The sequence below is a fragment of the Lepisosteus oculatus genome, chromosome 4 (assembly GCF_040954835.1).
Source record: "Lepisosteus oculatus isolate fLepOcu1 chromosome 4, fLepOcu1.hap2, whole genome shotgun sequence".
In the NCBI taxonomy this organism is placed as follows: Eukaryota; Metazoa; Chordata; class Actinopteri; order Semionotiformes; family Lepisosteidae; genus Lepisosteus; species Lepisosteus oculatus.
In genome coordinates this window covers 58,500,690-58,517,388 of record NC_090699.1, presented here as the reverse complement: position 1 = coordinate 58,517,388, position 16,699 = coordinate 58,500,690, and the positions used below count along the sequence as shown (strand labels likewise).

Genomic DNA, 16,699 nt, shown 5'->3' with positions numbered 1-16,699 from the left:
TTACTTTGACCTTTTTTGAATTTGCATAAAGAATTGATAGGATGCAGGTAATGAGGTGATTTAACTTGTTGAGTGTCAAACCTAACCTGGTAAAAAATCAAACCTAGAAAAACGTAGAAAGGAACCAATGTACCACACTTATCAATAGAACGATGCCTTTGTGCCATCAGTAGAGAGTGGGTTATGTCAGTGCACTGCACCTTGGCATCCTATCAAGACAGTACAGTCTATCAATGATAGACCACAATCCGAGAGACCGTTAGCCATGTCATGGTATAATCCACAAATGCTTGTTTTACCCTTTAGTTGCATTAGATTAATTAGTTTCTAACAATCTGTACACCAATAGTTCAAGTGTAAGGGTGTTGTTAAACAATCATTGTCTGCAGGCCTGACTACAGCACTGTCATCCAGTGCTCACCAATATTCACAGTATCCTCTGTTGTAAGAGTATTAATCTGTTTTCCACTTCTGCTTTCATAACTTCCTTGTTTTTGCTTTACCTTCTGCTGCGTGGAAATAGAACCCAGCTATTTGGGCCTTACCCTAGGTAAGACGACAACTTTCAGTCTGGGTATCTTAAATGTATTTCTTCATGTCTTGGTTAAGCTGAGAGCCTTATTTGTTTTATGTACAAAGACGTTTATTTCTTGTTTCTATTTTTTTCCGCCAGCCTCTTGGAGAAAATCGAACAGGAGACCTGGAGGGAAACTGGCATTTCTTTTGTTACCTCGGTAACTCGCCTCATGGAGCGTCTCCTTGACTACAGGTGGGTCAAACCGCATTTAAAGTACACTAGAACCTTCAGACATAATAATAAGGTGATTTTAATGAGATTTTATTTTTAGTCAGGTTCTCTGTACTCCAGTGTAATAAATCTGTGACTTAACAGTGGCTAAAGATTTGAGGATAAATGAAAAGATTTAATAGCACTACGATTTAGTGACATTGATCCCTATTGTAAAGCATTCACTATATTAAATTTACACCTGCTTAATCCTAAAGGGAAATTTAAGAAATGTCACTTTTTGTCAAACAAATCATATGTTACCCACATTCTTTGGAACTCTGACAGAGCCTGATTGCTTATTTATGCTTCCTTTTAAATGTTTTATTTTAGTACATAAATTTCAGCTTTGTATCTTTTGAATCACATTAACACATAAGCAACAAAAAAATGTTAAGAAACAGTCAAGTTTTAGAGAATTACGTTACCATTTGTCTAGGAATAAATGCAGTATACTTATGATAAATATGTATATTGTTCCATTTAAAGATGGAGTTAATCTGTATTAGAAACCTTACTAAATATGTTGTGATATAAGATGTAGTATTTGAATAGAAGTTGAAACTGGTTATATACCCTTTTCCAAGGAAGATACGCGATCAAAGATTTTATTGAGAGTAAGTAAGCAATCTTTGGGGAAGCCAGCTAATATTGTCCATGGAAGCTTTGTTATTGGTAGCTCATAAGTGGGTGAATATGAATATGGGCAAATTCAACAGATATAGGTGAAGTGTGTATGAACTAAAAAAAATGAATTCCAATTCTATTCAAACTCCACAGGGACTGCATGAAAGGGGATGAAACTGAAAACAAAAAAATTGGGTGTACCGTCAGCCTGCTGGTAAGATCTCTTGTACTTCCGTTTGTCATCGCTTGTGTAGTTTTAGAAATGCTACTATACAGTATAACTTCATCACAGTTACCATGCATCCATGTGTTGCAAATACTCCCTATAATAGCTGGAAGGAATCGTTCATTAGCATTTCTATCTGCTCAGTTCTCTGCATTACAAGCAGCCTACAGAGACTATTAAAACAATTTCAGACTCACGGTTTTACCAACTTCTTATTTTTTCACTTGAATATTAATAACCTCTGTCCTGAAACATTCTTATACCTTTTCATAGAGATTAGTCTAGAAAAAGCATTTCATATTTTGTTTAAATCTGAGTAGGACAGTTCTGTAATACTCTCACTTACTTAATAAATACTAAAAATAAGCAGATGTAATAAATTCTAACAAATGGAAGAAATTAGGTGTATGTTTTTGAATGTTAAAATTATTTATAACCCTTTCATATTACATAAAAATGTATTTTGTTAAATGTGTGTATATTTAAATACTTAAATCATCTGGGTAGAGTATCCAATGGTTTCCCTCCTGAATGGTCTTCCATCTAGCTGGTAGATGTCTTGAAGGAACTAGGTTCTCACATATGCAGTGCCTATAGAAAGTCTACCCTTGTCAAAGAAACATATTTTGTTACCTGTTTAAGACTTTATCCCATATATTCTACACTTCTCAGTTGGCCTACTTGGAATTATTGCTGTCAATATGTGTTTAAACTACAGAATCACCCTAAGAGGCCTTGAGAATAAATCAGGCACCCTCATTTTCTTTCCAGAACTTCTACAAATCAGAGATCAATAAGGAAGAGATGTACATTCGCTATATCCACAAGCTGTGTGATATGCACCTGCAAGCAGAAAACTACACAGGTAAGAGAGGACAGAGGTGTAATTCTTCACAATCCTTAAAATCTGCACTCATTGTGGATGAAAAACCCTTTCTGTCTTTCTCTACTCTTTGTGTGTATTTTCTGTCTCTTTTTCCATTCTCTCTCCCTTCTATTACCCTGCCTTTATTTCTTTTTTTTTCTTGCCACCATCCATTCTCCTTTTCTTCCATCCATTTTTCACGTACACTCTGTTTTCCTTTCTTGCATTTTACTGGTTTCACTCTCTGTCCATTTCTCATCTTTACCTTCCCACCCAATTCATCCTTTTTTCAAACCTTATGTCTCTCTGTCCCATTATTACTTTTTCTCTCTCTTTTTTCCACTTTCCCTCATTCTCTCCTTTTTACCCTCTGTCTTCCTCTCTTCGACCTCATCTTTTTCCGTATGTCCCACTAAAACGTTTTTTCCTTCTCAATCATTCTCCCCCTCCCTTTGCTGCCTTGCCTGGCGGTGTTGTCCTGTTCAGAGGCTGCCTTCACTCTTCTGCTGTACTGGGAGCTGCTCCACTGGGAGGACCGGCCTCTGCGGGAGTTCCTGCACTACCCGGCCCAGAGCGAGTGGCAGCGCAAGGAGGGCCTCTGCCGAAAAGTCATCCACTACTTCAACAAGGGCAAGGTACAGTACCTCACGACAGGCCTATGTAGTCTACAGCTTCTCCACCTTCCTCTTTTTCCTTCATACTGGAAACTCAAACTGGAAGGGTCACTTGAACCATGTGTAGAATCCATCCATTCCCTAATTTGCTAAACACTTTACCCACTGCAGGGTTGCAGGGGAGCCAGAGCCTACCCCCGGCAGGCAAAGTGTGCAAGGCAGACAATCCATATGGCACACACAGACACAAACGAACACTCACTCCAGGGACAAGTTTCCCAGCTTATTAAACTGGGAAGCTTATTAAACCAACCAGCATGTTTTCGGACTGTGGGAGGAAACCGCAAAATGTGAACACAGGGAGATTATATAAACTGCATGCAGATAGCACACCAGGAATTGAACCCATGGCCCCAGCACAGCAAGGCAGCAATCTCAACCACTGCACCACTGTTTATGAGATCTCTAATAACAATTATAAGATCACACCAAAAAGTGCTGTCCTTTAGGTTTTCCACTTTAAATGAAGAGTTTATAGCACCCATAATCATCACAGCTTCAACTTAAAGTCCATAAATGTCTGTAAAAACTTGTCATATTTATTATTTTTGTATTCAATTTTGAGAGAAAAAGATTTTTCAGCTTTTCCACTTTGATGAGGTCTTTGATGTAAAGAACAGTACAACAGGGAGTGTAAGATTGTAAGATCTTTTCATCAGCTCACAGAAAAGTGATACAGGGAATGACATGAGAGGTATTGTTCTAGGTTTGAAGCATGGGCAGACTCCAACCTTATAGAATTTATTTACTGAAGAGTGGAAATGAGGTTAAAGGAAAGCAACTTATGCAGTAAAACTGTCAGAACTACTGAGGCGAAGAACAACCTCTGTACTAAAGCACCAGCCTTTGCAATGTGTTTCTCTACAACTGAAAAGGCAAGCCAACTTGACTTTTTGGCACTGTAAACCCATTGGTATTTACCACAGACTCTCCCATTACTTTTATGGATAACATCACATTAGGTTTCATGACTGTCAAAATTGGGCTGTTCCATTTAATGCCTTTAATGCCTTTTTGTCAAAGGAAATGGTTAAACAAGAGCTGTAAGTTATAGACTGAATCATAAGTTTAAGATAAAGTGTATTGTACAGAATCTACAAGCATGTTATAGCCACAGCATTGTGTTTACAGCATTCATGATTTCAAATTACTAGCAAGGACATTATCATGTCATCATTTCTTTACTTTGGTTATTTATTAAATGGTTATTTTTAATTAGATCTACACTGAAACCTAGTTTGGACTGATAATATAATTCAGTTAAGACTTAATTTCTTATCATTTTCTTTGGACTGCACTGAATAAAATGAGGTCATGTACAGGTAGCCAGCTTACTTTTGTGCTGATGAGACTTATGAATCGGTTAACGGGTGAGGAAACCCAGAGTGACTTGTACTCCCTGTGTTTCATGCAGTGCTGGGAATATGGAATCCCCTTGTGCCGGGAGCTGGCATTCCAGTATGAAGCACTGTATGACTACCAGAGTCTCAGCTGGATTCGGGTAAGCGATACCATAGCTAGTTGCGATAGACTTGCAAAATCATAACTTAACTGAAGTGTTATTTGTAATGATGTTTTCAAAGATGAAGAAGAACTACTGATATTATGATATATCTAAAAAAAAGCCTCTTTAAGCATGTGCTTACAATCCCATTTTTTGGGAGAATTCCGACATGGAATGCTGCTGTCCTCAGTGGTTGGACTTTTCAGTAAATGGCCCTTTCAAACTGTTGCATTCCAGAAGTCATTACTTGCTACATTGATCCTGATGAAATAAAATAATTATCAAGGAGTTGTTTGTAGCACAGTTCTGGAATGGAATGGGCAAAACCTGCATTAGGTAGCAAAGGAACAGTTAAAGGTTTATTCCATGCTGAAAAGAAAAGAGACACAACATTGTGGCTGTGGAGCCTTCTTCATGTGTGTTCTTTTCTTTTCAGCATGGAATAAACCTTAACTTGTTCCTTTGCAGCCTATGTGTGCCCACGCAGCTACCTACTTGAACTTCTTCGTTAGGTACTGTAGCCCTGCAATATTGACAATTAGGTTACTTGAATGTGCCTATCTTACTATCTTACAATTTTGCTGTATGAAATTTGAAATTAAATATTTATTTCACAGCTGAAACTGTTTTCGCTTTTTTTCCAAAAACAGAAAATGGAAGCTGCCTACTATGACAATATTATGGAGCAGCAGCGCCTTGAGCCCGAGTTCTTCAGGGTTGGCTTTTATGGCAGAAAATTCCCCTTCTTCCTCCGGGTGAGTGAACACAACCCCATGACCCCATCATGTTTGAGAGCTAGCACTGGTTTGGTTATTTACACACCAAACATCACAGTTAAGACCTGGTTAATACAGTCAGATACTGTAAATGCTTTCAAAGCAGTTTACATGGTGTCAGAATGACTGGACTCAAATTTAAATAGAAAAAAATTAAAGGAAGGGTGGGGCTAGACATATTGCAGTAGGGATGGGTAACTTTAGCTTCTCTCCATGTAATGCAGGGTTTTGAATCTAAACTCAGACTGACCCCGCTGCTGAGTGTCACTTAATGAAGCACCAGCTGGAACTTTCAAATGACTGTAAAAGTCTAAGTTTCCCAAGCCTAAATTACAATATGTGATCAAGCTAAATTCTCTGCCTCATTCTCCATTTCTTCTTGGTACAGAACAAGGAGTTTGTTTGCCGGGGACATGACTATGAGCGGCTTGAAGCTTTCCAGCAGAGGATGTTGGGAGAATTCCCACAGGCTATTGCAATGCAGCACCCCAATCAGCCCGATGAAGCCATTCTGCAGTGTGATGCTCAGTGTATCCTTTTTGGCCCATTTTCTTATAAGCTGCCTGATTTATAGGAAGGCTGAAAGCTTGACATCATTTCTGCTATAAAAAGAAATTTATTTGAATTTTAATTGCTGAGTTAGGCATTTATCCATTTTGATCCACTGAAATTTGCAGAGACATAGCAAATGTCTTGTAAATCCTAATGTACACTTTAGGGGCAGTTGTGGGTGAAACAGACTTGTACTGAAACAAATACAAGGCCCTTTTAAAGAATGAGTACATTATAGTATATGCATAGGAGAGAACAAAGCAGAGTCTGCCACAAAAGACCCTGTTTATTCCAATATTTTTGTACCACGAGACAAGAGATTTTGTGTGAAAACAGGATTATGACATTCATTATTGGGACAAGGTGATATCGCCTGGTCTGTCATTGGTGCTCTCTGGAGTTTGTGACTCTGATGCTAGTTGCCTTGACCATAGGCTTCAGATCTACAGATCTATGCGGTGACCCCGATCCCAGAGAGTGTGGACGTGCTCCAGATGGACCGAGTTCCTGATCGCATCAAGAGTTTCTACCGTGTCAACAATGTGCGCCGCTTCCGCTATGACCGGCCTTTCCACAAGGGCCCCAAAGACAGAGACAACGAGTTTAAGGTCTGTACCTCGGAAAGCAGCCTTCACACTTGCAGGCTGCTGGTTGGCAGGACTAGAGATCTCACATGGTGCAGTATCTACTGCGCTTAAATCATCAAGACTACAAAACATTTCAAACCAGGGACTGTTAGAGACCCACGTTAATATATTTACATTCTTTTAAGGACGTACTGTAAGCAATATATGATACTTTTGTTGTTTAACTACAATATATACAGTTGTTAAGACATCATCCATGCCTTGCATAGCATTGGGATGAACTACCTTTTGTCCATCAAAGTACATAACTGCAATAGGCATTGGATTTTTTTCTTATGTACAGTATGTATCATTGTATTTGTTAATTGTAATTGCAGGACAATTTCTTCATATGTATAGGAAATTAATAGGAATATTATATTGTTCATTAAGCTGTGTGATTATGCCCAAAGGATTTGCATATCCCTGTCCCCAGAGGCATTTGGTCAATGAATGACAATTCTATGTGGAATTTAGCACTCAAAGACTAAGGTTTTTTAAATTTGATCTACATGGTGACTTAGACTGTGAAGTGGAGTTTGTGCAATACCAGATTTGATTTCTATTATCCTGCTAGGTGATTATTTTACAAAATCAAAAACCGTAAAAGTGGTGTAATCTCAACCACGTCGATATTATTGTTTGCAGATTAGTGTTATATTAATGTTTGGAAGGGGGGGAAATCTGATGAAGAAGCATTGTTGAGCGACTGACCTGCTCCTGTGTGATTTCAGAGCTTGTGGATTGAGCGGACCACTCTGATTCTCACCCACCCGCTCCCAGGAATTTCCCGGTGGTTTGAGGTTGAGAAGAGAGAGGTGGTGAGTGGAACAAACCAGTAAAGCCCTCTGGTATAGGACCTGTTTAAAACACTTAGAACAATCCCAGTTTGCTCATGAACTTGGTACAAGTCACATAGACACCTTATTAGACCTTTCCCTGCTACCACTTGTTTCCATTGGAATGAAGCACAGCGACTAAAAAATGAGTGTGAAAGGATGAATGTGAATATTCAGCATTGAAAATGGTGACCACCATTTATCTGGCACTCCTGAAAGACTGATTTGCAACAAAAGAACAAAAGAAAAGTAATTTGTTCAGTATTCTCGCCGGATTTAAGGAGATTACTCCTTTTGAATTCACACTGCAATCATGTCTTTTCTATCCATTTATAGACAAAAGGATTTTGTCTGTAATGTTCTGGATAAAGCCTGCAATGTTTTAATTCACACTTATTGATACTTATTGAAAGACGCTTTCAATTGCCAAGATTTCTCGAGAGTATCTGGATTTGTCTGATACGAATAATCAGCTTGTGCATATCCCCAGCATAATGCATTTGACGTGTTGTACTAGTAATCACTTCCAGTTTAAAGTGCTGGACATGGGGTTTTTATTTACAGACTGTTGAAAGCTGTTCGTATTATCAGTGGTTCAAGTGGGAAGCTGCATTGGCATACAAGTTGCAAAGGATCAATCCGAGGTTAATTCCAGTCTTAGAAGAAACATGAAAGAAAAAAACTGAATAGCCAAAACTTGTTTTTTTTTGTTTTTCCCTTTAACTAGTGAGCATTAAATCAGCCACTACTTGTTACTCATAAATAAATGTCTTAAGCTTTTCGTTGTTTTAACTCACAGTTGCTGCTGATATGGAGGACATACATTTAAGCTGCATCATTGCAATGTGTGATCTTGCATTTATATTTATATCTGTCTAGTTTTTATTTGATTGAGGTATGTGCAGCAAGCACAAGCACATCCTCAAGGAGAGGTGTATTTATACGGTACCTTTGGCTTCATACTGTATATATATTTTCAGAATGCTTAGAACCCTTGCTGCTACAGTATGCCATGATATGTGTCCTAATATTATCCGTTAGAAAACAAGAATATTGAATTGTCATAACTACCTCATCAGTCTTACTGCCAAGCCTGTGTGCACAAGTACAGATAGTGTGTTTCTAAAAAAAATGACTTAATGTGTTAGAAATTAAAACAGGGGAAGACAAATCAGGAGTTTCACTCAAGAGAGACGTTTTCTGCCCTTCTTCATTCTAACAGTTTTGTCCGCACTGTGTGGTGAACCATGCATTTCAGGTGGAGGTCAGTCCTCTGGAGAATGCCATCTACGTGGTAGAAAATAAAAACCATGAGCTTCGCACCCTGATTAGCCAGTACCAGCACAAGCAGCTCCACGGCAACATCAACCTACTCAGTATGTGTCTCAATGGGGTGATCGATGCTGCAGTCAACGGGGGCATTGCCCGCTACCAAGAGGTGAGCTCAGCTGAACATCTTTTTCAGCACTTACAGTACAGGCAGACTGGTCGGACAAGACCACGGTGGAGAAAAATGGATGTACATTGCTGAGTTTACACACATAATCAAGGAAGATCCTTTATACTACTTGATTCTTTTTACATATTGACAAATCCTTTGATTTCTTTGACACATAGTGGATGTGGTGTGATTGAAAGAAAGCATCCACGATGGGGCATACTTAGGAACAAGGAGTAAAACCAGAATTCATTTGATGTACTATGGTGATATTAAGGAGGATGAGAGGAAAAAAGGCCATTGTAGCTAATTGTTCACAAGAGTACAGACAGCATTGAAAGGCTTAGTCAGGTTGAACAAGACACAGACTTGTTTTGGTTCTAAGATGAAGCAAGTGAGATAGAGTGTGTGAAAAAAAATGCAAGCTGAGGCTTTTCACATATTTGGAACATTTTTATTTTATTTATTTTGTGGAATAACAATTGTCCCAGTTGGTCAACAGAGCAGGATTTAATAATGATTTAATTTGCACTTGGGGTTTGGTAATTTATGCTTCGCTGAGTTAATTGATGTTTTCTCAGGCTTTCTTCGATAAGGAGTACATAACCAGTCACCCTGAGGACACGGAGAAGATCACACAGCTCAAAGACCTCATGCAGGAACAGGTAATTGTGTCTTTTATATCCATTCCATTTCAGAATGTTAACAGCCTTGCTCGTCTTTTAAATTTTTTTGCTTTGAAATGCTAGAGCAGTTTTTATGTTGGTAGGAAAATTGTATATTTCTCACATTCCTCATTTGCTTTTCACAAACCCGTTTTGCACTAGTTTCTTTTCCTTCCAGAGATTTCAATGATTTTGGAGTATTGAAAGAGTCTCTCTTTAGACTCCAGTGTGGATCACTGTGCATCACTAGCTGTAATTACTTTATTTTGTACACATAACTACTGCAGGTCTTCTACAGGCCATTCTGATTATTAAAGGAAGGGTCTTTTGACTATATTAGGTTCACATCCTGGGAGTGGGACTGGCAGTCCACGAGAAGCTTGTGCACCCAGAAATGCGTCCCCTTCATAAGAAGCTGATAGATCAGTTTCAGATGATGAGAAGCAGCCTTTGCCATGTAAGTTGTGCTGTCAGTTACAAACGTTGTGCTTTTGGCCATCAGTTCTGTCCCTGGAGTGTCTGTGAGTGGAATAATGTGAATATTCAGAGTAGTGTTTTTATGTTGCCCTGCAGGGCCTACCTGGCCTGGACAAGCTGAGTCCTGCTTGCTCTGGAAACAGTACTCCCCGAGGAATCCTGGCCTCCCACAGCCCAATGAGCCCAGAGAGCATCAAACTAGTGCACAGACACAGGTGAGTCCTTCCCCAGAACTCTGCTCTGCAGTTATCTTGCCCTTTGTTGGAGTAATTTATTGACAGCATTGTGCCAGTAAAAAATATCACCTAAAATAAACTCCAGATATTTTTCTAGAATAATGTAAAAATAAAATAATTTTCTAATTTACTTAAATCTGTGCATTTTCTCTTAATACACATACATTTCTAAATTAAGTCAAATATAGGGTTCTTTCAATTATAGTAAAACCATTGAAAAATCGATTTCCAATATGCTGAAAATGAGCAACCTGAAACGATTCATTAACATATATTAATCTATAGATTAGTTACAAATATGACATACTGTATATACTGTAGGATCTGTGAACATCATCCAATGGTATGGAACTGCCCCTAGTAGAGAGATATACTGTACAGTAGCAGTAGTACTTGTAGTTGTACTGGTAACACAATATCTCCTATTGTAAGAACCTGCTGATATACTGTAGAATGTCCCAAATGCAAATTGGGCTTAGTATAATATGCCAAAAAAAGATTATACAAAAAAATGCTTCAATGTCCATCAGTATTTGAAGATATAGCGCTAAACTTTCAGGAAAATACTGTATGTACTTTGCTTTTAAATACAGTAATTAAGGGTGGTATCTGTTCCATACTTTGTCTCCTTCTCTCTCACTTCCCGAATCTTCCTGCCTGTAGCCCACTGAACTTGATAGGGTCAATCCGGCACTCTTCGTCTTCCCTGTCCTCCCACACATCCAGTGAGACAGGGAACCTGGTCATCCTGACGGATGGGATGGCGGGAGAGACTCCTGAAGACCTCTACCGCATGCAGGTGCCGACATACACCCTCACCAGACGCAGGGAGAAATCAGATTCATGGATGGAAATATTACGTACCTCCTCACACAGACTGCCCTTGTAGAAACTAGTTCATGATTAAGGAAGAAAATGAATGCAGTGTGATCATATTACAGTTTCAAAATTGTGTTTTCAAATGGAAATTCAAGATTTCCACTGCATATCGAAGCCATCGTTTGCCTTAATCTCTGCCATACAGGAATGTCCGATAAGCACACTTTCTTGACTCTTATGTCCTTTCAAATTCACGCTGTGGGGCCATGAATGTTGCTGAAAATAATTCTCAGTTTGCTAATCTCTATTCCTTATTTTGTCTCCCAGCCAAGCCCTTCCTCCTCTAGCCTGAGCTCAACCCACTCTGCCCCATCACAGATGATAAACTCCGCCCCTTCCAGTGCAAGAGGTAACAACCCAGCATTACCCTGTATGTGGCTCAACACAGGGATGTGCCATAGTCTGGCACCCAGGCTCAATAAATTCCTCACACATGAGAAGTCATGTTCTGGCAAAAATATCTACATCTACATAGAAGCAGACATACTGTACATACAGTACTGGTTCCCCCTGTCTTAAATTGGTTAATTCACCCGAACATTTTAACTGTTTCCTGATAAAACGAACGAGTGTTAGGAGAGAAAAATACATATAGTTTAAATGTCTCTTAATACGTTAACTTCCATACTTAATTCTTCAACTTTGTAATAGACTTCACTCAAATCTCCAACGCCTGTTTCTAAAACACATTTGAGGCACAGAAGAGGTGACTCCTTGGCTCATGTTGCTTAGTTGAAGGCGCCTTATCCATCCAAGCCATCTTCAAGCCCATTCTGGAGGGATTCTAGGGAGTCAGCTTCAGCAGTGTGTCTGGATCTTTTGTTCCAGATGCCGATGGCTCTCTCAGTGAGGTGGTTTTGGAAGCCCACTCCTATTTTTGCTAGACCCATAATTCACTGAGGTTGAGCCTTAATTGCTGTTCTTTACCCCAGGCTCCCCCTCACTTCCAGACAAATACAGACATAACCGGGAGATGCTGATGCTGCTGCCCCCCCACCGCGAGCGGCCCAGCAGTGCCATGTACCCCACCATGACTGAGAACGGACAGGTACAGTGGGAGCATCCGAAGGGAAAACCAGGCACCTTTTATTACACAGTGAGACAATGATTTTGAGCAGCCGTAGATTTGCCATTCTCTGTGTGTGCGTATGTTTTTCCAGAAAAGAGCCATCAGTCCCCAAAAAGGATAATGAAATCCATCAAGATAAAACAGCTGACAGCATGTTACATGTGAGGCCCTGTGTGGATGTTTTTGTTATACCTTGCTTCCTCCATTTTGCTTGTCATTCCATTTCCTACTAACCAAATGTGCAAAATGCCCCCACGATGTCCATTAAAATCTGTAATTTGTTCTGGCATTGACTGGATGAAAGATATTGTTCCAGTCAGGCTAGCAGTTTTGGTGAGCAAACACACTTCTACAAAAATTAAATCTCATCTGGACAATCCCTTGGGTTTTGCTTTTTTTTGTATGGTGAGACTTAAGCATATTTAAGGCAATGGAGCCTTCCAGAATTTGAATAACTATAAACTGAAACTTTCTAGATGAATCTGTGGCTCTTCTTCAATTTGGTAATATATAAAGATGCACTGATAGGCCTGTGTTCTTGTTTTTGTAAACTCCTTGCTCATTTGTGCATATTTGATCTGTTCATCTAGACTAGAATTCTCACTTTGTATCTAATCATATTTTCAATATTTTCCAGCCTACAAATTTCCAGCGTGCCCTTCTTCAGCAGGTGATTGGCCCTTGCAAACCCTGCAGTGACCCCAACCTTTCAGTAGCAGAAAAGGGTACTTTTTTATTATTTTCTTTGCCTTTTTTCTTGTCCATTAACAGGGTAACTGGTACAGTGTATGATCATTTAAATGCTTCTACATAAAGAGCTTTCTGGCATTATTGTTAATCCGCTACATTCAGCTTTTTCCAGGAATTCCTTTAACACAGGAAAAATCTTTTTTTTTCTTTTTAAGTACAATCCCCGCACTAATGTTTTCTGCTCTTGTGTATTTCTGTCTCAGGTGGCCTTTATTTGTTGTTACTGTTTAAAATAGTAGAATTCCTATATGGTTAGCACTCTGTTTAGATTGTGTTCTGCCAACAGTTCTGTGCTTAACTACTTAATATATAATATTAACTACTTGACTTCACTAATTTCACTTATGTGACTTTATGGTATTTAGGTGTGCGTATCACATTTTTTAGTATTTTTGTGATCAACATTTTTATTTAATTTTTCCAAATAGACTAATAAAAACAAAAAACAAAACAAATATATACAAACTTCCACATCATAATTTGCATTTCAATACCAACACAGTCATACAGGTTTACCCAGAGCTCTTGTTTTGCTAGTTTAAATACACAGTAACTTAGAATACACTATAAACAGTATGACTTTACTGTTTTAAAAATCAAGTATATTTCTAATAGCTGTGGAAATCCTTTCCCAAGTTTGGATTGTATTAATTCTAGCTTTGTACATTCTAAGTCTGCAATATATTGAAATGTGAGTATCCAGCATTTATCTGGCAAAATATCAGGGCTTATTCAGAGTTGTAGAATTGTTTTTTTTACTGCTTTGAAGCCACAAAAGAGCAGCATTGTCCAAATTATAATAAGGTTAACTGAATAATCATCATTGAACAAACATCAGCAAGGATCTGGTTTGAAATGTATACCAATTAGTTTGCCCAGCATTGTACAGACATGAGTCCTGAAGTTGTGGATAACTGGACATTCCCAAAACATATGAAACACAGTGCTTACAGTTAGTTAGTCTGACATAAAGTACATATTGGTCTTGTATTTGGTCTATATTTTACAGTGTTTTAACAGGTTATAAGTTGCTTTGGATAAAGGTTAATTACGAGGATATTACGTTGTATTTTGCAGCAGTTCCCACAGCTCCCAGCAGCTGGAGTCTGGACAGCGGGACCCGGGAGGCCCTGCCCTTCCTGTCAGCCCATGTGGGGAGTCACATGGTGCCACCAGTCCCCCCGCGTAGCGTTCCTCCTGGTAAGATCCTCAGCCCAAGCAGCCCAGGACAGCTGGCGTGGGCTACTCTCCTCACCTGCTTTTACTGGAAGTGGTTTAAGCCTAACTCTGTGGGTTTTACATTCATCACAGTACGTCAGTCTTATCTTTTACACTGGACGGCCCAACACCTTCCTACAATCTCAACACGTCAGCGGGTGTGTTCAGCAGTCTGTGTAAAACAGGAGTCAGTTCTGAATTGAATTGATTGGACCTGGATCTTAGCTGCTTTTGCCTTAACCTTGTACCAAGTTGGATGACACCTCATGCCTTTCAACTTTGAAAAAACAACTTGCTCACCACTCGGGTCTCCTCACTTGTTATTTTAAACATTTTAAAATGGCCAGAAGCATCCCAAAAAACATAAGAGTAATGGGGATATGATATATATATATAATATTGTAAAATTTCATAAAATGATAGGACATTCTGTTTGTAATAGCAAGAAACATACATACTAAAGAGTTGATTCAATGCAAGATACTGATCTGTAGTTGATTTGACCTTATATAATGGTAGTCCCTTTAGGCTTCTCACAGTGCAGACCTCCCTGTTGTGTGGTAGCTCCCTGTGTTGTGTCCACTCTTCTTTCAACTGGGCAGTTGGGAGGACTCTCATTCTGTGCTCACCTGCCACAGTCCTTTTCCGCTGTCCCCCTTAGCTGATGGCACTCATTACCGACAGATCATTAAAGGTCCTTCTCCAGAGTTTGTTAGTTTGTGTTTTTTTTCCAATCCTTGTTTTGTCCTGCTGTGTTTTCCCCCTTTAGGGCACTTCTCGATGCACTTTGATGCTTTCCACCACCAGATCAGCGATCTCCCTCCAGCTCTCCCCGCGCGCTCTTTAAGAAAGGTACCCTCTCTCATGCAGTGACACCCTTGTGCAGACCCCCGCTGTCCTGTCAGATCATCACTTACCTGCTCTCACATGTGCCCAGTGCTTGACAGATGACGTCACATTTCAGTAGCTTTACTCATGCTTTAATGTACCTGATATCATCAGTAGAGCAAAATGAGTTTCTTTTTTGATACTTAGTGTTTTGGGACGTTACTCAACGTCAGCAATGACAGTGGCAATGCAAAACCACTTTTGCTGCCACTATAAGCTACTATTTTCACGTCTTTATTCATTATGAATAAGTATTAAGTATTAAGTTATAAAGATCAGATCTTTAATGTCAGCGGGACTACAAATACGCAGCTTCAGGATGGTAAATCTGTCGATGTTTTCATGTAAAACAACAGTCAGATGCCAGTGTTAAAGGCAATCCAGTTTATTGAAATGAACCGTAGGAGAACTGGGTGTCACTCAGGCAGTTTCAAGAATAAGAAACAGGTTTTCTTGAATCACCTTTGATGAACAAGGAGAGGAACAGCAGTTTTAGAAAGAATATTTACATAAGATTTGTTCCAAGAATACGTAAATGGACCAATAACCAATTAAATCCCAGGGAACTGTAAAAAACTGAAGAAAATGTAGAAAAGAATGGCTATGAATGGTTAATTTTCTGGGAAGAATATTTTTTTTGAGACCACTAAAGCAGAGTTGTCACATGGAGGTAGTGCATTAAACCCATGAGAAAATAGAAAAACAGCCATATAGAATAAACATACTGTAACATACTGGCACTGTAGTGGCTTTCATACACTAAAGAGAAAAACAGCAGTGTTGGGTTTTTTATGTTGTTTCCATTTTTTTCTGTTTATGGTTTTGGCAATTAACAATTACAAGAAAGCAGCTGCTTCTCTCTCCTGTTTTGTTAATGTGGTACCTTACATTCTGTTTTGTGTTGCTCACAGATCTCTGAATGTCTTGTTTCAGCCCATCCACATTCTTTGCCCATTCTTTGTAGGTGGTGTAACCACCTGCTTTTAAAAAACATAAAATCCCTATGCAGGAATCTCAACCTTGTATTGGCCAAAGTAAAAAATGAGCAATATGCAGTATCTTGGTTTGCATTTTTTCACTAGGTACTGGCATTCAGTCAAGTGACTCTCTTTCTAGTGCTAGTGTTTTGATGTCATTCTGCTTTAAATTTGCCTCCCTGTTAGCTGTGTAACACTTATATTTGAACCACTGTTGTTTCTCCATGAATAAAATTCCCTTTTCCAAAGTTTTAAAATATTAGGATCAACACGAGAGAGGGAAGATGTTTTTTTTTCTTCTTTTCCTTTGCCCTCCAATTATACCCTGTTGAGCCATGCCCTACAGACAGTCATTTTTAATTGGATAAGAGAGGCTTAATAGTGATATATTAAACACCATTACCATACATACAATTAATATTTTCTGTTTTTATAACCCAAGTCTTTTAAAAATATATTTAACATACAATCTAAAATTGGCAAAATACGGACCTGGCTTTAGACATACACCTTAAGTAGCATTGGTACTGTATATAAAAGTTGTAAGTCTGGCATTAGATGCATTCTAAATGTTACTGACACTCATACAGTATACTTTGCAAAAAGATGATGCAGACTACAGGAGA

At 38.9% G+C, this 16,699-nt stretch overlaps 1 protein-coding gene across 11 annotated transcripts in view; it reads left to right on the top strand.

Annotated features, from left to right (window-relative positions):
- Window positions 1-16,699, top strand: part of dock3 (dedicator of cytokinesis 3) — a 253,825-nt gene that overhangs the window by 230,266 nt on the left and 6,860 nt on the right. For 2 of the 11 annotated variants that reach the window (XM_069189417.1, XM_069189413.1), the window contains 20 exons: window positions 524-550; window positions 674-769; window positions 1,568-1,628; window positions 2,412-2,505; window positions 2,992-3,140; window positions 4,594-4,680; window positions 5,334-5,438; window positions 5,848-5,989; window positions 6,453-6,619; window positions 7,372-7,458; window positions 8,735-8,914; window positions 9,496-9,579; window positions 9,920-10,036; window positions 10,153-10,271; window positions 10,956-11,091; window positions 11,439-11,520; window positions 12,104-12,267; window positions 12,878-12,965; window positions 14,068-14,190; window positions 14,978-15,060. In XM_069189417.1, the coding sequence (XP_069045518.1) occupies window positions 524-550; window positions 674-769; window positions 1,568-1,628; window positions 2,412-2,505; window positions 2,992-3,140; window positions 4,594-4,680; window positions 5,334-5,438; window positions 5,848-5,989; window positions 6,453-6,619; window positions 7,372-7,458; window positions 8,735-8,914; window positions 9,496-9,579; window positions 9,920-10,036; window positions 10,153-10,271; window positions 10,956-11,091; window positions 11,439-11,520; window positions 12,104-12,267; window positions 12,878-12,965; window positions 14,068-14,190; window positions 14,978-15,060 (2,191 nt within the window). Of the gene's footprint in view, window positions 1-523; window positions 551-673; window positions 770-1,567; window positions 1,629-2,411; window positions 2,506-2,991; window positions 3,141-4,593; window positions 4,681-5,333; window positions 5,439-5,847; window positions 5,990-6,452; window positions 6,620-7,371; window positions 7,459-8,734; window positions 8,915-9,495; window positions 9,580-9,919; window positions 10,037-10,131; window positions 10,272-10,955; window positions 11,092-11,438; window positions 11,521-12,103; window positions 12,268-12,877; window positions 12,966-14,067; window positions 14,191-14,977; window positions 15,061-16,699 lie in introns of all 11 variants that reach the window. The other 9 variants (XM_069189419.1, XM_069189421.1, XM_069189415.1 and 6 more) reach the window with 6 other exon arrangements.